We start from the raw sequence: 23,512 nt of genomic DNA on the forward strand, positions 1-23,512 counted from the left end.
CTGCTTCATCAATGTCTTCTAACAAGAAATGAAACCATATCAACATCTGATCTCAGTCTGAGAGTACCTTTTCCCATTTGAATGGCACCCATTTCACATTTGAATAGCAGTTTAGATTGAGATCCTGTAAATGTAAATGATGATAATACAAAATCACAGGAGCAAAGAAGTTATTTCAGCCTGGAAACACCTTATTTTCCCTCTGAGTGAACAATGCTAAAAGAAAAAATCCTTTCCTCGAAGGGCACAACTGCATCATCACTGTCTGCATCAGGCAGAAATACAAGTTCCCTGTTCATAATACTGGTTACCCACTGACCTCCCACGTGATGCTTGGAAAGGACCAGGTGGCACCACTTGTGATCTCTCTCTGAAGAGAGAGATTAACATCTTTTTTCCCATATTTCAGACCAGCAGTGCTGCCGAGTCAGAAGCCAGAACCCCCTTTGGCCTTGTAAAGGGCCATGCTTACTCCGTGACTGGCATTGATGAGGTATGTTTAGCAGCACAGGCAAGAAGAGACCAGGGGAAAAGATAAGGGAGGGTCCCCCAACCTCAGGTGATGTGGGGAGTTATCCTGGGGAAGTTACCCAAATTCCCACCCATCCTTCCCTCCCATATCTCCTGTCGCAGTCCGTACCTTTTGCCCAGCTGTTACAGCAGCTTGCCCAGCCTTTGCAACCTGGAGAAGAACTGCTTCCCAGTTACTGACACTTGGTATTTCCTCTATTTTGCTTCTTCCCCAGGTGCGCTATCGAGGACAAAAAGTGCAGCTCATAAGGATAAGGAATCCTTGGGGACAGGTCGAGTGGAATGGCCCTTGGAGTGACAAGTGTGTGTTCTGTCCTATACATGCTGGCCTTGCAAAGGCCAAATCCCAGCTGCTGCTCCACAGCTTCCTGAAGCCCCACCTATTCTGCAGAACACTAAATCAAGGGTTTACACATGCGTAACAGTGTTAGTGCCATACTAGACCTCACCCTTGGTATTTTCAAAGCTACTCAATTAAGGGGGCACTGTCAAGATTATTTAGCCCCCAAAATCTAGCATTAGCAAAAATCATTCATTAATAAAAATGGACTAAGTTAATTTTAAGACACTCCCAATTGGAAAAATTATCAATTTGGTGGTTTTTAAATTTTTCTGCAAGCCTCTTGCTGTAGTACTTGTAAAACAGCACCCATTCTTTGTCCTACTTCAGATAAGCTCAAAACAAATATTGTATTACCCCATGTAGCTTATGAGTGTCTAGTTGCATTTACTCTTCTGGGTTTCTAAACATATCAGGAACGGGCAGTAACCTTGCAGGTTATATATGACTGTTAGATGAGACCCTCTTCATATTGTATACACCAAAGTTGTGGAAGGACACAAAAACACATCAGGATTGGTTTGAAAAGCAGTCTGGTTTTACTACCAAAGGAAGGTAAATGCAGTGCAAAAAATACAAAAAGAAAAAAATGTATAGTAAAAAACAACACTATGTTTCCCCCCAACCTACACGTTTAAATACGTAATTTTGCATATATGCATGGCTTCATTTTTTGTTTCACGTTCTTCTACTAAGCTTTTCTTATTCACACAGATATAGAGCCATAACATGGCTGGACCTTTACAATTGCTGAGACACACAGTCATCTGTAGGACCACTTTGAATATCCCTGTCCTTAACATGACATAGGAATAAACGAAATATTTCCATGTCACCTGGGATCCTTTGTTATCTTGAAAAAGAAAAATGTGGATAATTGGCATTTATAATGAGTGATTAAATCTAAAAAAAAATGGAGAGGTTAAGGTTAGGACAGGCATCTGGCAATTCAGGCTGCTTATTGAAAAGGCTGTCTTTGCAAATCAGAGCTCTGGTGGTGCTCTTGGGAGGTTCTCTGGAGTTCAAGATACAGAGGGACTTGCAGGTCAATACAGGAATCTGTATTAACATTTTGTGGTGGTTCCTGGAATTAAAAACCTCAACACAAGGTGTCTGCTAGTCCATGTTTATTGTGTCAGATTGGAAATGCAGTAGAGCATTTCCAGTTTTACCAAAAAGCTTTAGCAGGTTTTTGTTTGGTTATCACCTACTACAGCTGGAACTGTTAGGGTAGAATGCAAAGAAGGCAAAGACTTTACCTGGAACCCCAGTTTCTTCAGCAAATCTCTCTGTACAGGCCAAGGAGCCTGTTTGGTTCCCATTGACGCAATTTTGGAGGGCTGTCTGTCCCTAAATTACTGACAAACCTAAAAGAGGAGATGGTGCTACAGAAGAAAAACAGATTTAAGGAGGGATGTGATCTACCGAAATCTTGAGGCTTACTGGTAGGCCTATTATACCCAGCCTCAACACAAGGCAGCAATCCCAGCTCTGAGTGCAGGGAATATGTCACACAGACATGCTGTGGAGAAGCTTTGGGATCTTGGGCCCTGTCCTGCTTCCAGCTACATTAGTTGGGTCTCTCCTACCACGTGGAGTGACAGCAGGGTTCAGGAAACATCCTAAAGACATTTGTGTTTGTGTGTGCTGCTCAGATAAAACACATCTGGAATAAGAACAGCCTGCTGCTGTGTCCAACCAGTCATTCTGAGCCAGGGAAAATTAATTGCCACATACTCGTAGTAAAGCTTGTCTTTGTTCTCTTGCAGCTCTCCGGAATGGCGTTTGGTCAGCCCATCGGAGCAGAAACGCCTATCTCAGGCAGCACTGGATGATGGAGAGTTCTGGTAAGCTGCAGGATATTGCAGTGTGTGTCTCTACTCAGAAATCAAGATGCAAGTGGCCAAAATGAATGATAAAAGAGAAATCTCTGAGTGAGGAAATGTTCGGTTTCCTCCTGGGACAGTGCAGGCAAAACACTCACTTGGTTTTCTGTGGGTTTTTTTGTGTGTACACACGTCTATTTTAATAACAAAAACATTTTTAAAAGTCAGCTTAGTTAATGACATTAGCATATTTCAAATACTGTGTGTCTGCCATGAATGTAACACCCTTTAAATCCTCACCATGAGCAAAGGCAGGCTTAGCAGAAGGGAGCATTGTATTGCACTCTATCACCCATGAAATGCCTTCAGGGTTGATGCTAGGAATACACTGGAAGGGAAGGGAGCCCTGAGAAGCAATACTATGTGTTACAGAAAGTAAAAGAACACCAAGATATGTGTGAAATGATGGAAAGGTTTAAGAAAAGATCAAATTAAAAAAAAAAAAGTGGTGGAGATTGCTTTTGAAGTGTGAAGTGTTCTTCCTGCCAAATTCATGATCTCAGACAGAGCAGATGGCTGACTTGTACCTTTCCCCCCCATATCAATCCTGCTATGTGCTACTGACAATGTGTGTGGTCACATTTTCTAGGGCCAGATGCTCACATCTTTTGCACAGAGGTGAATGTAGAGTAGTATACTGTGGGGTTATTCCAGATTTTTCCTGCAAGTTAAACCAAAATTCACCTTTAGGCCTGAAAAGTGATTTGAAGTAGACAATGCAGCACGTTAGGTCACCTAAACATTTTGTCCCAAATTTTGATACCTCTGGGGGGATGTAGGTCCAGTGGCTGATCCAGTACTTTGGTATTTTTACACAGGATATTTTGAGTTATTTTGCTATTGACATTGCAAATGCATTTGGCATTTCCAGTTTTTCCAAAAAGCTTTTGTAGTTTGGGGATTTTTGTCTCTTTTTGACCTGATGACATCTGGAGCTTATGGGGTGAATGAAAAGGAGGCAAAGTCTTGACCTGGAACCCAAATTACTCAAGCAAGTCTCTCAGTGCAGAGCATGACTTAAAACCTGACTGTGTAATGAAGATACAAGTGTGCAAGTAGTCATTAAATGAGGCATGATATTAATGAAAAAGTCATCTGTCCAGCAGACCTAAGCTGATAGCTAAGTAAGTCCTCAGAAGGCAAATAAAAATGTATGAGGTTGAGCATATCCAGACAAATGTTGGCCTTCCTCATCCAGCATCTCAGCCATTCAGAGCAGAAAGAAAAGCCACTGGGTCTGAAATTTTTGCTGAAGGACTTAAGTGGACAAAAATCATACGCAGAAGATACGAAATGCTTCCAAAACCAGACAGGCAAGTTTGATACCAGCTAAACCCAGTCCATTTGATTTACTTTTCTTAATGCTTTTTGGCTAGTGTGCATTTCCCTAAGGAGTGTTTGCCCCTTTGCCCCCTCTAAGCCACACCTTGACCGTTTCCCCATCAGGCTTCATATACAGACTTTGCATGAGCAATGAATGTGATGTATCCCTGAAGACATTAACATGATCAGATGAGGGAAGAGCTGAACATAGCTGTTACCCTCCAGGTTTCAGTTTGCTCCTACTGTGGCCCTTGCTGATCTATTTTACCTGAGGAGATGGAGGCTGAGCTGTATTCCTGCTTCTGCAGCTGAGGACTTTCAACTGGTCTCTTCACCACTGCTGGTAGTGATTTGGCTTGCCTCCCTGGAAAGCTGGGGTAATCTTTATGAGGTGCTTTGAAACCTGCTGCTAGAAATAGTGAGTAGTGAAGTAGCTAGGTCCTCAAGAGTTCAAAATGTGTTCTCTGTGACACACATTATCTTCAGGCTTAGCAAATAACATAAGGTGCAATGGGGCTTTTCTCCTGTTCACCATAACTGGTTTCTACTGAAGTAGAATTAATAGTAAGTTTTACAGTCAGTCAGCTCTTTGTACATAGTTTTTAAATGCGTCTGGAAGCTGAAAAGGAGCCTAGAAAACCTCCTATGGTCTCATGAACAACTTCTGTAACTGTGCTGCAGGTTTTGGACCCAGCTTGTTCCATGTGCTGACTGCAAAAAGAGCAATGGTCATTTCTCCAAACCAGGCTCATTTCTATCAAATGAAGGAGAAGAAGAGCAAAAATAAATGTATCTGTTTATTCTCATGTATTGTGTTAAGTTTCATCCTAGGTGGAACTGGAAAGCTAGGGGAAAGGGTAGTGCAGGGAGGGAAATTAGGGCAAAAACTATGGAACAGTTAAAGCAAAGTAAGTGTCATGTCACCCTAGTCCCTTTCCTCCTAAAATCAGAGGGTCAGACTCTTCTCTTGCCTTCACCAGTACAAATCCAGGACAGCCCTAGGGCAGTCAGAACAGATGTTGGTTCTTAGGAGCCAAATCTGATCTGTAAAGTGCAACTTCTTCATCTGCATTGCAGCACATTTCCAAAGAGCCCAAAATTGCATAGTGTGGCCAGGAAACTGAGCCACTTAAAGACAGATTTTGCTATGCTGCTTCTGCTCCCATGTACTGAACATCAAAGTGAGAATTAGCAGTGCCTAGGGCTAACAGTATGTGGGAAGAGCCAACAAAGAGGAGGACAGAGCTCAGGAAAGCAAACGCTGCTGTTTCCTCACACACTAAAGCCAAGTTGTAAAATGGCCCATAGAAAGTGTAAATTAACACCACCACAGATATCTGTTTCTTATGCAGCCGAAAAATGGAGCTAGCCGTCTCCAGTGAGCTACAGGCTAGTCCTAGAGGGCTAGCTGGGTCCTGTCTGCCGCTGACACAGATAAATGTGTGGTCTCAGCTTTTACTCTCCTGACACTCCATTTTGTTGTGGCATGTCAGCCACTGGAGGAAAAAGATTCATGTTAGAGAGGAGTTCAGTTCATGTTAGAGAGGAGATAGTCATTCAGAGCAGAGGACACATCTGAATGCTAAATTGCCTTCAGGAAGGTCTAACACCTCTGCCACTTTACAGATGGAGGTTCAGCCTACTGAGGCTACCCTGAGTTTTAGGGCATTTGAACCTCCTGTCCTTGCAGTGCCCACTATCCAAGCTCCTGCCAAAAATCTTCCCTGCTCTGTTCCCTTTGCCCAGGGCTGCACACCTTGGCCAGATGGGTGCCTGGCTCTGGCTGTCCCTTCTCTTGGCTGTTTCTTCAGTCCTGAACACCAGGTTCCTTGGCCAGCAGGTCTGTTGGTATCTTTTTGCCCTTTTACTTGCTAGATAATATCACATGGTTTATCTGCCTCTCAGCATGCTGAGCAGGCTGTGTTGAACAAGCCCAGCCCAGCAAAAAAAAAAAAAAAAACACCCCTGTATTGTGGCATTTGCTTCCTTCTTCCCATCGCCATAAATATGTGTTCCCCTTGGGCATAAAATAGATATAGTTCAATCTACATGACAGAGTAGCAGGCAGCTGTGTTCATACCACCTTCAAGGGCAGATTGGAGCTGTTACTGAAGTCCAAACACATGTTTGTCCCTCATGTTTGGTGTATGTTTTTGCTAGGACAAGGTCCCAAGCACCCATAAAGGAAAGGAGGGTGAACAGCTTGAGCCCAGGCACCTTAGCAGAAGGCCAAAATATGACTTTAACTGCAGTGCGGACAGGCTAGACACACCATGGCTTGACTAATCTGTTACCATGTTTCCCCTGTAGTACTGTCATGCTAGTGTTGACCAGACAGCCGGTTTGTAGGCAGATTTGGCTCCTGCACAGATGACTGCCATCCTTTGGCTTTCCAGCAACACAGAGGTGAAACACCTCTTTCCACAGTAGGTTGTGTGCCAGCGTTACTTCTTCACACCTTATACTCAAATGCAACTAAATAAAATCAATGGAGTCATTGAGTAAAAAGCGTAAAAAATCTCAGAATTAGACCCAGATGATAGGGTTGCCTGTGGTTTATACCACAGTGAGCAAGAGCTGGTTTCTCCCCTGGTGTACATCGGCATATCTCCATGGTCACTGAAACTATGGAGATCCACACAAGCTGGAGATCTGGTCCTGGGACACTGGCAAGTAAGCACTTCTGCAGGGCATCTGTCACTGAAGTGAATGACTGACTGTTCCTTCCCATGTCTTTTACTCAGGATGAAATTTGAAGACTTCAAAGTGCATTTTGACAAGGTTGAGATCTGCAACCTGACTCCAGATGCCCTGGAAGACAGCACTGCCCACAAGTGGGAGGTGACCATCCACCAAGGAAGCTGGGTACGGGGATCCACTGCAGGAGGATGCAGGAATTTTCTAGGTAAATACATACTGCTTTGAAAATGAGAAGCAGGCACCGAAGTCCTTACCCACCCTCTCCTGTTACCCTATAGCCAGAATTGTGGGTGAAGGCCAGGCCAGCTAAGTCTTAGCTAGCAGGAACCAACCAAAGGGACAAAAGTTCATACGGTTCCACTTGAGATTTGGCAGTAAAAGAGGTGCTTTCTTTGCTCTCAAGTTCATTGGATCTGATTTACCTCTAATTTACAGTTGCACGAGCAGGACTAGCTCAAAAAAAAGTCACCTAAACTGCAGCAGTAAGGGTAAAATGAGACAAAAGGCCAGCTCAGCCAGCGTGTTTACGTGGCTCTGAAGTAGCACATGGATCTGAACTGTGTTACTCCAGACTGGCACCAGCACTATGGGATCATTGTAGCTAGGTACTTTTAACAAAATCCCATCTGACAACTTTATTTAAACCATAGTAACTTAATAAAATATCAGGCCTAAAATCTTTCCTATACCTAGTTCCATGAAGGACTTTGGGATTTGGCTTATTTTCTGCAGAGCTTAGTGGAAAGAAGCATGACCATGACAGCTAATGGAAAAACTGAATTTGAGCAAAACCTCAGCTTAAATGTCTTTTTTGTCCTTTTTTTTTCTTTCTTTTTTTTTTTTTTTTAAGTAGTTGTAGTGGTGGTATTATTATCCTGAGGCAAGAAACTCTCTGGTGTTCTTTACATTGGCAGAGACTTTCTGGACAAATCCACAAATCAAGCTGCGTTTGACAGAGAAAGACGATGGGCAAGATGACTGCACATTCATAGCAGCACTGATGCAGAAGGATCGCCGTAAACTCAAGAAGTTTGGTGCTGAAATGCTAACCATCGGCTACTCTATTTATGAGGTACTCTATTGCTTTTATAGCATGCAGCAACCACACTACCAGTAACAGCATCTTTCTCTGGTTTTGTACCCCTGCCAGTCATCACATATTTTTAAGGCCCATCCTTTTAAAATAATTTTCTCAGTTACACCAAGGCCCATCGAGAATTTTGACTTGGTTGGGTTGGAGTCCTCTCAGAGGAGGATTTAGGAGTCCCTGTGTGGCCATGGGTTCCCAGGACAGACTCCTCGGCCCCATGATTCTATCATCCTCTGCCTGGCTCCCGGGGATGGGATGTTGATCCTTTCGACCCTCTTGGGGCTCATCACACACAGAGGTGCCTGTCCATGAGTGATGCTGGGGGTGTCAAATCTGTTGTCACCACTCTGTGACACCCTATCTGGGATGGTGATATTTAATGGCAGGGAATGTTTAAGTGGGAAGGCAATGTTCCAGTGTACTCTTAGATTGCCTTCTGGGTGAGAAAGATTGCCATCAAGTGGGAGCTAGGTTGCTGCAAGCATCCAGGTAAAGGGATGAGATTCAGGGTCACAGCCAGGGGACAAACTTATGCCAAGCAAGGTTTGACTGCATGACTGGGAAAGGGGCAAGCATGGCCCCAGCACACCACAGCCAGTGCAGCACTGCTTTCATTTCCACCCTTAGAGCCCCAGCAGAGATGGACACCTCGGCAAAGACTTCTTCAGGTACCACCCCTCCAAGGCCAGGAGCAAAACCTACATTAATTTAAGGGAAGTATCCAACCGATTCAAGCTGCCACCAGGTGATTACGTTCTTATTCCGACCACATTTGAGCCGCACCAAGAGGCAGATTTCTGCCTGAGGATTTTCTCTGAGAAGAAGGCCATCACTGAGTAAGTCAGCAGTCAGTCCCAGGCCCTTCACCGCTCACCCACATGTGGGGTCAGTGGCTCCCTGGGAGGATCCGGCTGTGGGATCTCCAGCCCTATGGCAGAGCCCTAGCATAGGAATTGCCTAGTTTTTCTGGTTTGGGTTGGTTTTTTTTTCGGCATTTGACCATTTTCGCTAAACCTGACTATTTTTGGAGAGGAGTTTAGGATGTAGGGAAATAGGGCTTACCATGGGGAATCCTCTGGAAGCTTGGCAAAGAAGAGTTGCCAGCTGCCTGATAATGTCCAGTTGTCACCTGTGACTGCATCAGTGTTTGTTTCCTCTCAAAGTTTGTCCAAATGACCATTTTATATTTTAAAAGGGATATTGAGGAAAAAGTGTGCTCACAATGAATAAAGACTGAGATTAATTCTATAGCAGATAGCATGCACAGCTGTGCCCTCCCTGAGTCCTGATTAAAGTCTGTTTTAAGGGCTTATGCCAAAATTTAAACAGTGCAAAAATCGGATTGTCCGATGAATTTTACCTAAACTTAACCTGTTCAGTAAAAAATGCAGTTTTATCATTCACCTCTGGAAAATGTAATGAGCAAGTTTCCACCCCAAGCAGATGTTGAATATCTTCAGATACCAAATGAGGTTTTGTTTTCTCCAGGGATCTAGATGAAAACGTTGCCATTGATCTCCCTGAGGTAAGTCTACAGAGTTAAAACAGCAAGAGAATAGCTCAGCAGAAGCCGGTACATGCTGCTTTTGCTGTCTTTGGCTAAAACACATTCATTTCACAGGAATGTTACACAATTGCCAGCTTTGTGTATGTGACTGTAATAGTCAGTTCTGCTGAATATGGTAAAAGAGCTGTAACAATCAAAATCATAATCGTTATGCTTCTGCATCCACTTCAAGGCAGTTGGCATCAGCCAGCAGTGGAGGCAGGTATCAGCTTCCACGGGTGTGCTGAAAGATCACCTGTTAACATCAAGGAGGCACATGGCCATTCACATCTTCTAAAATTCTATTTGTTATGAAAAAATAAAAGGCAAGAGAATGTCCACATACCTACATTCATTTTTCCTACAAATATCCTTATTTTACTTATCAATATTTGCAGGATTTGGGAGAGAATGCTTGATACAAACATGTGCCTACTGAAACAATTACATTACTTTTGTTTCGGAATGGCCTGGTCTGCCTGCTGAGCGCTATTTGCAGCTGAGTCTGAGTCAGCTCCTGTTTAAGTGTATCCCTGCAAATAAGCTGTTGATTGCGGTGTGCCTTCCCATGGAAACAAGCTAAGCCAAGATCTCTTGTGTCCCTCTTTAGTAAACTCTCCTACAGGGACCAGCTAACAAGTGTGGGATCCCATTTCTGGGATCTGAGGGCCATGATCAGTAGCAAAGTATATCTGTCCACCTGCCCCAGTACCACTAAGGGGCTGCATCCAAACCTGAGCAGAAGGAAGTGAGGCAGCCATGTTTTACCTTCTGCCGGTAGAGAAAACAAACACGACTCTTTGCTTCCTATGCCATTGCCTTTTTTTTTCCCCATTTTTTTGTCACAAGAACTCCTCCCTCTTTACATGGTCACCCCAACTATGGCAGTGTCTCTACAGTGCAGCATCTCTGTGCTCAACAGTGTAGACTGAAGCCTGGAATTCACACCCCTGCAGCTGGCTGAAAGTGCTTCCAAGGCTCAGGATGGCTCTGGGTAATGTGACAAAGTGCAGCTGACTCTGGTTCTTGCTCTCAAGAGGGGCAAGAGGTCCCTGGATGATGCTGCTAGGAATTGCTCAGTGGAGCTGTGGTTGTTCAAGGACTGGGGAAGCAGAGTGGTGCAGGGGAGGTGTTTTCCAGGATGAGTGCTCTTGGTTTTGAGATAGCCAAGGCAATGTCACACTACGCCATCGCCCAGGTGAGGAAATGAGGGGTGAAAATCCCCTTGGGCAGCTATTATAGATGGTTGGTAGGCCGCCAGTCTAGCAATGTTCAGGAGCATGTGTACCCTTATTTTAAGATGTACTATGGCCCTCTGATGCACAGAGGGGCTGTGTGCAGGAGAAATGTCATGTTTTACAATTCTTATAATAACTTGTGTGGTTGATGTTGCAGCCTCCAAACCCAACACCAAGCCCACAGGAAACTGAAGAAGAAAAGCAGTTCCGGGCACTGTTTGAGCAGATTGCAGGAAAGGTGAGTTCAAAACCTTTGTGGGTCATAGCAAGATGTAGAAAGAGAGGAGACACTTCTACTCCCACACAGGGCCGGGTGAAATGAAAATGTTTGGTTTGGGGAGGGGTATACATAGATGTAGTGTGTTGTTTGGGCACCAGATGTCACCATGCATAATGTCTAGATGGAGAAAGGTGCAGTCCCTGGTGAGCAAGCAGGAGAACCAAAGATCTGAGAGAGCCTACCTAGTTCAGTGTCCAGCTGCAGTTTATTTTTCTTTGAATCAATGGTTCCTGCTTGAGATCTCCTTCAGACAACCTTACGCACAGCAGGGCTCTTCTATTTTGCCAGCCCTTTAGTTTTTAGCCTTTTCTGGGTTTTGTATGGTTCTCTTTTTCTGAGTTGCAATGAAGTACAGATGGGTGATGTTAGTGTTTTCTGAGGTTTTTGGTATGTCTGTTTACAGAAACAGCTGAGTAACAGATGCTGCCCTTTTTTTTTTTTTCTTTAGGACATGGAGGTCTCTGCAGAAGAACTTGAATATGTTCTCAATGCTGTATTAAAAAAAAGTAAGTGCTGAGAGCCTTTAAGTTAAGAACTGTAAAGAACTTCATAAAAGCTGCCATTAAATTCACTCACAGATAGAAAAATAAAGGCTATATTACGACTCCTGCCTGGTGTCCTCCAGCCAACCGAGGCAGAAGCAGGAAACCATCTCTAACCACGAGCTTGCCCTGCCTCCAGCATGAGGCCCACTCTCCATTGCACTGCTGCTCTGCTGTGGAGTAATGAGCACTGGGCTGGGACTTGACCTGGGCATAGTCCATGACACTGCTACAGACCCGTTGTACAACGGGAGACCTGTCACTCTTCATACCTCATATCCTGATTTATGAAACAAGGACAGTATTTCCTGCCATGTCTTCAGTAAATACCTCCTCTGTCTGGGCTACAGCTTCTCTATAGTGAGGACAGTCTTAATGTTCCGGTGCACAGGTCCTCCCACAATGATGACTAAGAGCCAACTATCTCTGCTTATGAAATCCTATTTTCAGCTTATAAAAGGTAGACTTGCCTAATGACTTTTTTTTTCTTATTATTGTCCTTTTTCCAGCTAAGAACATAAAATTCAAGAACTTAAGTATAATTTCATGCCGAAATATAATTTCTCTTATGGATGTATCCTTTCAAATAAATGCTTGTGGGGCTAAATGAATACTGAGTAAAATTGTCCATAGCATTGCCTATCATGGATAACAGAGAAGGATGTGGTAATGACATGGCAGAACACTACCCAAAGAAATGAAAAGAAATTACATGAAAGTTGTGAATTATGTGAATCTAGACATTTAGGGTTAGGAGCTTCAAGACAGATGATTTTCTACTGCAGACTTAGAGGAAGATGCTTTATTGCTGAGCACTTGTAAAAGTAAATCTCAAATTTACTCTCAAAGGGCCTAGAAAAGGTAACTTAAGAAAATTCTGTTGTCTGTAGGGTTAAATACATCAGAGTTGTGCATGCAAGCAATGGGTCAGAAATTAAGGATCAGCAGAGTGCTGAAAATTACTGGTATCAAAGCTGTGGGGTTTTTTCACAAACAGACAAAAATCTGGAAAATCTGGTCCTTCAGCTAGATCCTGGAACTCCAGGAAGCAGACTTGTGGGCGAGAGTTGCCTGTCCAAATTTAGGCATTTTTGGTGTAGGTGTCTACATCTAAGCTAGCTTTCCAGACTTCCTTTGTAGACAGCAAAAGGATGGTGTAATTATGCTGGTTCTGGATGTGCTTAACTGTGAGGGGTGCTAAATGACTGCTCAGACATTAGATGAGATGAATCACAGCACTGGTACTTCCCCACCAAATTGGTCATTTGCAATGTTGTGGTGCCTGTTCAGTTTGCTTAGCCCGGCTTCTCCTCAGGTAGAATTGTTTTTTGCAGCATCCTTCCCTGACAGACAATTTTGTTACACGTGAGACAAAACAGATACAGTCCTGATAAGGCAGGTATCTAATATTTCATCTATGTCTTGCTTGTTCAGCCAAGAAGTTCCTATCTTTTGCTTTTATTACTTCAGTCCATGACAGAGGTAACATCCTCTCAAATATTTCAGAAAACCAAAAGAGACAAAAATTTATCCTGCTAAAGCTATGTCCACAATGTTAAAATTCAGTGTAGATCAGTCAACTCATTGCATCTGCAATGAGAAACAGAGGACCAGCCCTGAATTTCCTCTCTTAAAAACCAAGCTTCAGTATGGAGCTGGTCCATGTTCACATCTCATCCTTACATGGTATTGGGACAGAGCCAGGGTCTGCACTCAACCCAGGAGCATGGCACCAGTCCTACGTTTACTATTTAGGATGTAACTAAATAGTTTCCATGATTTGCAATGCTTCCAAGTAAATCTACATAGTGTTGAATAAATGGGAAGACATCTCTTCATCTGCTTTGGAGGCACAAGCAATGCAGACATAATCATCCTACTCTGATCATGGTATTTGGAGCACAATGGAGGAGAAAATGATACGAATGCAAACTCGAGTCAACACTGGCCAAGTCCTCTCCATATCATATGCCACCAGTTTCCTGGCTACAGTGACCATGTGCCAGTGTGGAGGGAGAAGAGAGTTCTACATGACCTCAGGAAGAAGAACCTGGTTGAGTAAAAAGACCAACTTTTTACAGGAGTGGTAATGTCCTTGAGATCTGTGGGTGCCCTCAATAATGTCACCAGTGTAGATGCTTAAATAACAGCAGGCATTAGCTAGACCCTGCTTGGCATATTTTGACCTTTGTGAATCCTTGCTGAGCTAGTGTCCATCTGAGCAAGGGCTTTGTCCTGACAAGTAAGATGGAAAAGGGAAGGGGAATGGATGGAAAGGGCCCATTCCTTATTTAGCATTTTGGAGCAAGTGCCCCATCCTTCCAAGCGAGCTGTGCTTGAGCAACATTTGTAATTCAGTAAAATAAGTATAAAGACCCTCACACTTCAGGCAGAGGGAAGGCCAGGCACATCTAATGACTGCCTCTCAGAACTGCTACACAGACATTTTTTTCAGACCATAAGGACCAGATTTTGCCAGCCTCACCACACAACTACCATTAATTTTGGTTGAGCCATTGCAACAGAGCCTGGTCTCTATAGCACATTGGTTAACTTAGTCCTTCAAGTAGCAATTTGTTTTAATCAGGTAACTTAATTGTCTGAATCATTTATATCCCATTCACATCCAAAGCTGTTCTTGCCTCAGAACAATTTGTCTTTCTCCTGCGGAGCCTGCATTGCTCAGCTGTGTTTTTATACCACATAATGTTCCTCAAGTGTCACAGCCACAGCCACGACTGTAGCTGCTGGAGCTACCTCCACCTCCTCAGAAATCCCAGTATCAGTTTCAGCAGCACCATTGACTTCCCAGGCAATATGTTTTCTGCTTAAAGGAACAGTGCACATAAATTCAGACAGAATTTGGACCTTTGTGTAACAAATCCTTTTCCTTAATTCAGATTACCAGACCAGTGGCAACGGGAAACTGGAATTTAATGAGTTCACAGTATTCTGGGAAAAAATGAAGAAATGGATAGTAGGTGACATTATTAGTTGTATTTGTTTCTCCATTTTGTTAGCTATTTCCTGCATATTTTATTATGTATGCACAGACAAAAATGGAGACAGGAGTGTTTACAAGCCACAAAGTTAAACTCAAACCAAATGTTTTAAAAGTACGGGGGCTTGTTTTGGATGGTCAGAGACACTCTCAGTTTTCCATGATGCTAAACCATAATGGTTTTCTGGAACTAACAGAGATTTTTTTGGTAAGCAAATCAACTATGTTTGGGATAAAGAATGCAATGGGCACTAATAAGCAAGCCAATCAAAACGAAACTTAAGGAGTTTCCATTACTGCTCTTGTACAGAAGAAAGTGATGATTCATGACTAATAGGAAACAATAATTTCCTAAGTCACTGCATTTCCCTTATTGATCTCTCAGGAGTCAACTGTACTGAAGTCTGGAAAAGTGTTGATTCTAATTTTAAACATATTTCCCTGCCACTGTGCATGAATGGCAGTAAGAATAAGCAGGCTTGCAGAATCAGGCCACAGGCTGAACATTCAAATAAAGACATCATAATTGTTTCCTCATGATCATTAATAGTTTTTTTCTGAATTCATGCTTCACCCAAGCATTCAAAGTATGCAGTTCTCTGCCTCTTGTCTAGCCCATCAGAAATAGCAAACACTTTTTCTGGGTACTAATGCCACATCTCTTTTAACAAAAGGTGCATTGTTTTTTAACAAGAGGGCTTGAGAAATCCTTGTATCCTGTAGGGAGATTCGCACGTATATTTGCTGGAAAATTTTAAGCTGAATGTGACAACAGCTCTAAATAACTCATATTCCAAGGGAGAGACGTATTTGTTGTCTCATTAAAAGGATGGAATTTAATTCCAACTTAGCAATTATTTAATATATAAGTCAAAATTGAAACCATTTATACCAGTTCTCTTAGTTGTACCATGAGTGTGGCTGTTTAGATCTTTTATAGCTAGAAGCAAATGAGTGACGATCTTAACTTCATGTTAAACAAATTGTCTCTAGCCTTCAGAATTATCGAGAAAAACACAAAAAGAGATTAAAAGAGTGCCTCAGTTAAGAGGCAAAAGGCAAAGATCAACACATCTTTCCTAGATAAAATAACTTTTAAAAAAATCATGGAAGATTTTATGAAGACCAACCCACTATTTTTGAATGTTTGGGTTTGGCAGAACTTGTTTTAGTTTCACAACAATCTATTCATATGACAGAGAACTGGGACCCAGATTTGCTTCTCAGTTACAAAATCAGACTGGATCTAGACTAAAATTTTGTCAGCTTGCTTAAACACTTACGCCACGCAGTTAGAGATAATGCCTTACCTTGCTATGCCATATCTGTGCTCCCTTTCATATGCAAATACAGAACTCTCAATGTATTCCTTTCATAACAGAATATCTTTCTTCAATTTGACTTTGATAAATCGGGCTCTATGTCCTCCTATGAGCTTCGCAACGCTCTTAAAGCCGCAGGTAAGACAAGTATCGCATTTTTATCTGGGAAGCCTGTCAGGCAGAGCAGCTGTGGGTGAAGAGACCTGCAACCTGCAGGTGACCCTGAATGGGGAGGAGGACTAAACCCCAGAGAGGACCAGGACACCTAGAGGGGACACTGAGTGGACTCATTTTGCCCCAGGTCCCCCCAACCCTGCAGGGCAATCAGTCAGAGCAATCTTTACATTTCTGCTGAGCTCTGTTAAACTCAGCAGCCCTGCACATGTGCAGGGTTAGACCCTGAAGCAAACCACTTCAGAGCCCATCTCCACTTAAGGTCAGAGGAGCTGTGAGTAAGCTGTTTGTTATGAAAGCAGTCAGTGTATTTCAGCACAAATTATTTTCACTAAAGTAGCTAGTTTTGCAGAAATCCCTCCAAATTTCGAGTAGATGGAATGGTCCCTCATGCATCAAAAAGTGCATGGACCAGAAACTACAGTGAATGCAAAATTTCTTGTTCAGCATTTGTTATTCCTTGCAAGTTTGAAGAACTTTGTGGTCAGATCACTTTCTGGATGGATGTGTGCCATAGAGCATCCTCCCATTAACTGCTTTTCAAGATTAGCTAGTAGAGATTTGCAGATTTCTCCCTGGCCTAAAAGGCTGCTCACTTTTCCTTTGTGCATGTGTCTTTGGGAAGGATACCAACTCAACAACTATCTGCTGCAACTGATTGTCCTCCGATACTCTGATGAACAGTTGCAGATTGAATTTGATGATTTTCTGAACTGCTTAATTCGCTTAGAGAACGCAAGTCGTGAGTACCTTCTTCCTCTGGAATTTCTTCCCTTTTGAAAAAAAAATGTTCCATTTTTGGCTGCCATCGAGTGTATTGCATAGTATCTGAGATCAAGTGTGTACATGGCTACCAGAAAGGAGCTGTGTTTAGCATTTGCTTTTAGGATGACTCTTCTCCTGTAAAGTTAAAAATGTTCTGCTGCTAATGGAAAATTTCCCCATGTGAATAGAGCCTGCTTCAGAAACTCTGCAGCAACACAGAAGGCATGTGAAGAATGCTGGCAATGTCCATGTTATAGCTTTTCTTGTGGCTCACCCATGAGCTTAAGTTGGGATCACAGAAGTTCAAGGTTCAAATATAGCTTGTGCCTCATGCAAAGAGATTATTAGCATGCTTTTAGGCAGGTATCTCCTGTACCTTTTATGTAACTTGTCCATTTTTGGCTGAAGATATGGTTCCCTGTTCATGGAGGCACTCTAAGTCTCAGTTCATCCATGCACAGGTTCTTTCTCATGCCTGAACAGAAGCAGTAGAGAGAAGTAAAATAGCTGGATAAATGCTGAAGTGATCATTAGTGTTGCTCCAAACTTGAACTAAATTCAACTTACTGTGTGAGAAGAAAATCAACTTTCTTGAGTGATATTTTTCGTTTTGTTCTTCTTTTTACTTTCTGGTTTGACCTCTAGCAATAGAAGTATTGACCTATTGAGAGAGAAAAAATAAATAAGAAGTCAAAAGAAATGCAGATTGCTTGGCTTCCTTTCAGAGTAATATCCTGAAGTGAGACTTGCACAAAGCCTTTAAGTCAGCAAGACTTTTCCTCTTGCAAGGACTTTATTTTGTCAGAGCAGTTACAACCACTAAGCAATCCCGAGTGATTCGCCTTTGTCCCAGGCCCTCCCTCTCCTTGGCACAGCCACCCATCATAGTGGGATGAGAAGCTCTTGTGTGAATATGAATGAGGTTTATTTACAGTGCCGGTGTCGTGTTTTTCATTTCAGGAGTATTCCAAGCATTGAGTGTGAAAAGCAAGGACTTCATCAACCTGAATATAGGCGAGGTATGAGCACAGCTTCATAAACACTGATAAAATGATGGGGCTTCTCCAGAGCTTTGTCCTCTTCTATGAACCCAAGTATTTCTGCCTGACACTTCAGGTGACATCCATGTTCATGAGATTGCAGGGGGCATCTGCCATGAGTTTCAGCAGGACTGGAATTTTACAGCAAATGCACTGATTACATCTCCTCCATGCTATTTCCTTCCCTCCTTGCCCTGTGGCATATTGACAGCTTCCCATCACCCTTTCTAAATTCTCTGCCTTTTCCTTGCTTGGGTACTGGCTCTCGATGGGGGAAAGGGAGGGAAGCAGATAAGGACAGAGGGTATTTCACTCTCTTTGAATGGCCCAGAAGCTCACATCAGCCTCTCCTGTGCATGTCCATCATCTGCTTCTCACACTGTCAACACGGGCTTCTTATTTTCTTGTGCTCTCCTTGCCTCCCTGTTGCACACATGGGCTGTTTCTCATTTTACACTAACCCAAAACTTCCTGGGGTAAGGCACAATGAATCCTTCAGCAAAACAAACATGGCAGCCCGTGTGGACTGCTGGGATGCAAACGAAATCACTGCCATTATTGGCCCCTAGTGCTTGGAGACCCCTGCTTCTGTCCCTCCAAACACAGAAGTAAATGCTGGCTGAGGTGTCTCCTTAGTGACAGGACATAAGCCTGGTGAGCAAAGGTCTTTTTCCCTGCATGGAATCAATTCAGAGCAAGGCACTGCTTTTGAACATCATCTCTTTTTTCATTTGGGGGAAGGGAAGGGGAGGGGGAAGGGCCTGAAATGATTTATTGTAAAGTTGATCTTTCTTCCGATATTAGTTCATCAACCTGGCAATGAACATTTGAAGAAACCTGACATGTATACTGGGATTTCCTTGTGACATCGCTGCTGAGACTTCTTCAACAGCTGAGGTCCTCTTCACATGTAAACTTTACCAGGATCTGTCGTGCAGAGGAGGACACATGCTGTTCACCTTTTCTGGTCTCTAGCCCTGTTATGTTGATGAGTACAATAGTCAGACTACATTTTGTTTCTATTTCTGGTAAAGCCTGATACTGGATTTGTTACTGTGAGAGGCATTTGGATGGGGCACACATGCCTCAAGCAGGTTGAAATGTGTGTCCCTGAGTGACCACAGGCTTTTATGAAATAGGATTGTATTTAGTTTCAGCACAGCACAGACTACAAGGATTAAAAGTCTTTATTACTGCTTGGCTACAGATTACTCTAAGGTGCTTTTGAAAATACAAGACTGAATAAAACTTCATTCAGTTTAGAATTTATTCCCAGGGATGCTGTGTGGCTACATAACAAGTCTCCTGCCATAGCCACATGAATTGCAGTCTGGTAAACTAGGGAATGTGTGGATGAAAATTCATCCCTGAATATTTAGGACAGAGGTCCCTCGTCCAGGCTTCCTTAGAAGGGTGCTTAAGATAACATCTGACATTCATCAGACATTTAAATTAGAGAAAAATTGTTGCATCTCACCTTCCCTTAGTCATTCCTATGCTACCAACAAAATTTCTTTGCTACACACTTCGTTCTGTGGCCAAAGAATGTCTCACAAGCCAGTCTCTGCGGAGTTGCACACAACTTGTCTTTATCTTCAGAGAAGCACTCAGACTCCAAGACAGTGAGCTCTTGTGTAGGGCTGTTTTTCCCCAGGCAGTCTGAGATTATGTCCCACACCAACTCTGCTCCAGAAGAGCACTATAATAATTTTAGATGAATTAAATGTAACCATTGGTAAGGCCCTGATCGCTAGAAACATTGCTATTTTGCATCTGTAACTTACATAGTATTATTCATGTGATATGGGCAGCCAGTGCTGACTTAAAAAATAACAGTGATAGTAACCAGGGACTTAAGAGGTCTTCATAGGATTTCTTTCCATGATTATCTTCATAACTTATGTCCATTTTATAATGCATCAACTGTCTGGATTTGTTTTCTAAAACCTTGCAGCCAAACAGATGGTCCTAGAATAGCCTTGCATTCCCTACTGTCCAGGATCACTGATACAGCCGGGGTTTTGTTTGCTCGAGATTCAGATCTAATGAGCAATTCTGGAAGGAAAATTACGCTGCAGTAAAGGTGAAGTTCAAATGATGAAAAAACATGGGAAACATGATGTTTAAAATACCTACTTTATTTTTTTTCTAACTGTTATAGTCTTGTAGCTACGTAGAAAATACTCCGGAGCTAACTGGCAGCTGAGCAAAAGCTAATGGTTGCAGTATTTGATTAACCGAGGTACTCAACCCCATGAGGTGTATTGATTTTCAGATGTGCTGATTGTATGCCCCTTTGAGAGCACTGGAGGCAGCTGTCTAAATTTATGAAGGTTTGTATTAAAATCTAGACTGCCCCATAAATATTCGGCCACATACTTGAAACAAAAAATCACAGATCCTTAATTGATTTGTTGTGCGAGCTTTGATGTGGTTACGAATTTGTCATAATATATTTTCTTTCTGTAGCAATGCTCACAAGTTATGCAGAAGAGATGCCTCAATGCCTGGCATCTCCAGTGTAGCTTTCTGTTCCTCTGCATGGAGCTGGGAATATCTTGGGAGAATCAGGTTTGATATAAGAAAGTGATACATATTGGGGTGGGACCAATGGGCACAGATAAAAATCTCTTCTGCATTATAGAAAATCCACGCATTTTGGGAAAAAAAAAAAAAACACCACCACCTTGATATGTTTTTTGCCCACTCAGAGCAGTCACCTGCTGACATTATCACAAGGAATTTGAGAGCTAACATCTCTTCATAATTCAAGCCTCTTTCCTGGCCAGCCAGTCCATTGCAGAGAGCCAAGTCCAACCTTGGGGTCTGCAAAACACCCATTGCCACAGCAGAAACACATTTAAGGACAGTCAAGCACCAGAAATTGTGTACATATGACCCGGCTGGCCCATGGCCACCCAGAGTCTGTTGCAGCACAGTCCCTGTCTCACTACTGTGGTTATAAGGACTTTATGGGTGCCTGTGCTGAAAGCCTTGCTAAAATCTGGTGAAAAACAGCAACTGCTGCTAATTGTCTTATGTACTGGACCGTTTTCTTTGTGCATTACTTCAAAAGGGAAAAGTAACCTTAGAATTAAGTGCATGTGGAGATAGAGGATTATAATTCCCCTAAGGTTTTTTGGGGTCTGCCATTACACTGTTCGTGTGGGCGAGTGAGAGACATTTAACTTCACAGCCCAACTGAATATGATAGTCCTTCTCAGCACTGCACTCACCTGGTGTTTGAGGAGGAGGGCAACTCAGTGCCTAGAAGCAGAGGTTTGGGCTTGCCGGTCTTTTATTTTAATCAAGGATTTTGAATTTAAAGCTAGACCTTGCTGCCTTCTCTGACATGAGTTGCAGGTATGTTTGGCTCTCTACCATTACAGGAGCTACTGCAAATCACAGTGCTCTGAAAGCCACATAAGTGGTGCATTCCTTAATGTGGTACACACAGATCTTGTTGGCAAGAACTGGCTTATGCTGGGAGCCCTGCCTGTCTGCTAATAGCAACATTAATGGGGAACATGAGGGCATTTTTCATAATTATACTACTGGGGGGTGGGGGGGGAAATCAGGGCTAAAAGTCACTTAGCTACAGGGTTGCAATTTGAGTGTGCTCATCCACTCCCTCACAGAACCAAAAATCCCTCTCTAAAGCCTGCTGCTAAAGCCTCAGGCCAGATGTTAGCAGGGGCTGGCTGCTGTCCCGGCACTGGTTGTCTCTCCTCTGCTCCCATATGCCCGCTCAGCAGCCTTGGCTCCCCAAGATTTTGGGCAGTGCACGTCATATTTTTGTGTTTAAAAGAATTATATAATGGCACAAGCCTTTTGAAAGAGATTTATTTGGAGTTGGTCCCGAGCTCAGCCACCTCCACCACCCTAACCACCCTGATGGTAGATTTGTCAATGACATCTTCTTGTTGTGAATGTTTCCTGCTCGATCTGTTGCTGAGGCCAGAAGGGGTATAGTTAGTGAACACCACCATAAAGAACTGCCATGAAAACAAAAAGAAGCTGAAAAATAGTGAAATTGCATTCTGCCATTTCTCTGTGCAGAGACAGAAACTGCCAATAAACATTTTGGGCACAACTGCGAGCAGAAGTATCCCATGCTTCTCCAAAAAGCTCCCAGGAAGCAGCTCAGCAATGCTGAATCTTCAGCAGCAATACCTGCCTCAGAAAATCACTTTTTTTCACAGGCCTGTTTAAACCCCCACTAGGTTTTTTTGGTGGCCCCCAAACACTTCATATGTCAGCACAGGGAGGGGCATGAAGCATTACGTGGTGGAGAGGGGAGGAAATAAAGAAAGTGAAGTTTGGCCCTCCCGCTGCTAGCAAAGCCTCCATGCTGTGTTGCTTTGGCATCAGACAGAAGAGATGCTAGAGGTGACGTGGCGGTCCACCCCATTTATAACAGTTGTGGTTACTTCCCATCATGAAAATTAAATATTTGTGAACAGATACCAACTTATCTAAATAATTCTTATTTTGACTCCATCATCTGCCCATTTCTCTCATGCCTCTCCCCTGAAATATTTTAGTCTTTTTGCTTTTTCACTCGTGGCAGCATATGTTTTGGAAGGATATCAGAGTGCTGAGGGCAGTTTATAGTGTTCCCAGTAAGGCTGGAACTTCAACATTTTTAAAATGAATTACAAATACTTGCTGATTGAGGTAAACACACAAGCTGTCAGCAGTTGCCAACAACTATTCTTGCACGTCAGCCACTTATAAGGGTGTGTTATAAACTCTTTTCATAAAAACTCTAATTAATTTTCATCCCTTTCCTTTGCACAGCCCTTCAAGGGAAGTTAGCTCCACTGAGCAAGGTTTGGCCCCCTGGGTAGCCTGGATACTTCTTTGAGCCTCATCCACAGAGGCAGAGGAGTCAAACAGAGCAAGGACAGCAGCAGACACTGGTCACGTGCCTGTTCTTCTTCTGGCCCAAAGAATATACAGCCATAACTCTTCATCATCATTTTTGTTTACTTTTATTTAAAATGCCCTGAACCACAGTAAGATGGTGTATTTAACCTGTCTCCCCCAAATCCAGAGTCAGGAATGGTGAATATTTTAATTTTCAGGTGCTTCAGGAGACCATCCAAAATTACTTTTTTTTTTTTTTCTGTCCTGGTCTTTCAAGGAGGAAAAAGCATCTGTCCACTCAGATCCAACAAGCTGTGTGTGCCTTGCTGCTGCACAGGACCAAATTCCCATGCAGCTTTGGAGCAGCCTGCTGGGCTGGCCAAGGGTGGGGAGGGAGACCCCCAGTGAGCGCCCTGTGCCTGCCCTGCCTGGCAGGCAGCACCCCTGGGGACACAGCCCTGCCCCTGCTCTGGCAAGCAGGGCACTGCCACCATTTTGTGACAATTTTATCCAGTTGCTAAGCAGCTGGGACCCAGGGACACAAATACAGTGAAAACAAACTTCTCCGAAGGAAAACATCTGTGCTGCTCTGGGAGGGCACTCACTGCTTGGTACCCCCATCCCAGGGCCCAGCGAGGGTAGTTGCTGGAGGGGATCACATTTACTTTTGCCCAGTCTCCTCCAGTTGTCAGACACTTGGCCTTTCTGTACCAGTTTAATATCCAAACGAGAGATTGTCAGCCATCCAGGCATTAATTCATGGGACCTTCAGAAAAATACATCCTTTCTGTGCAGCATGCAAGAGTGGGATGTGCCATACAACAGCACGGCATTTTAGGACACAATACTGTGTAACGAAAACATG

The 23,512-nt window shown here is 43.2% G+C and overlaps 1 protein-coding gene across 2 annotated transcripts in view; it reads left to right on the forward strand.

Moving 5' to 3' along the window:
* The window catches only part of CAPN9 (calpain 9), a 29,575-nt gene extending 8,695 nt beyond the window's left edge, over window positions 1-20,880 (forward strand). For both annotated transcript variants that reach the window (XM_071806327.1, XM_065834026.2), the window contains 15 exons: window positions 410-493; window positions 747-832; window positions 2,641-2,718; window positions 6,825-6,985; window positions 7,695-7,852; window positions 8,498-8,706; window positions 9,359-9,395; window positions 10,812-10,892; window positions 11,383-11,440; window positions 11,986-12,050; window positions 14,385-14,453; window positions 15,859-15,937; window positions 16,599-16,715; window positions 17,699-17,757; window positions 18,583-20,880. In XM_071806327.1, coding sequence (XP_071662428.1) covers window positions 410-493; window positions 747-832; window positions 2,641-2,718; window positions 6,825-6,985; window positions 7,695-7,852; window positions 8,498-8,706; window positions 9,359-9,395; window positions 10,812-10,892; window positions 11,383-11,440; window positions 11,986-12,050; window positions 14,385-14,453; window positions 15,859-15,937; window positions 16,599-16,715; window positions 17,699-17,757; window positions 18,583-18,609 — 1,368 coding nt within the window. In that variant the 3' untranslated portion in view covers window positions 18,610-20,880. The remainder of the gene's footprint in view (window positions 1-409; window positions 494-746; window positions 833-2,640; window positions 2,719-6,824; window positions 6,986-7,694; window positions 7,853-8,497; window positions 8,707-9,358; window positions 9,396-10,811; window positions 10,893-11,382; window positions 11,441-11,985; window positions 12,051-14,384; window positions 14,454-15,858; window positions 15,938-16,598; window positions 16,716-17,698; window positions 17,758-18,582) is intronic.
* The last annotated feature ends 2,632 nt before the right edge of the window (window positions 20,881-23,512 follow it).

The sequence above is a fragment of the Patagioenas fasciata genome, chromosome 3 (genome assembly GCF_037038585.1).
Source record: "Patagioenas fasciata isolate bPatFas1 chromosome 3, bPatFas1.hap1, whole genome shotgun sequence".
NCBI lineage: Eukaryota > Metazoa > Chordata > Aves > Columbiformes > Columbidae > Patagioenas > Patagioenas fasciata.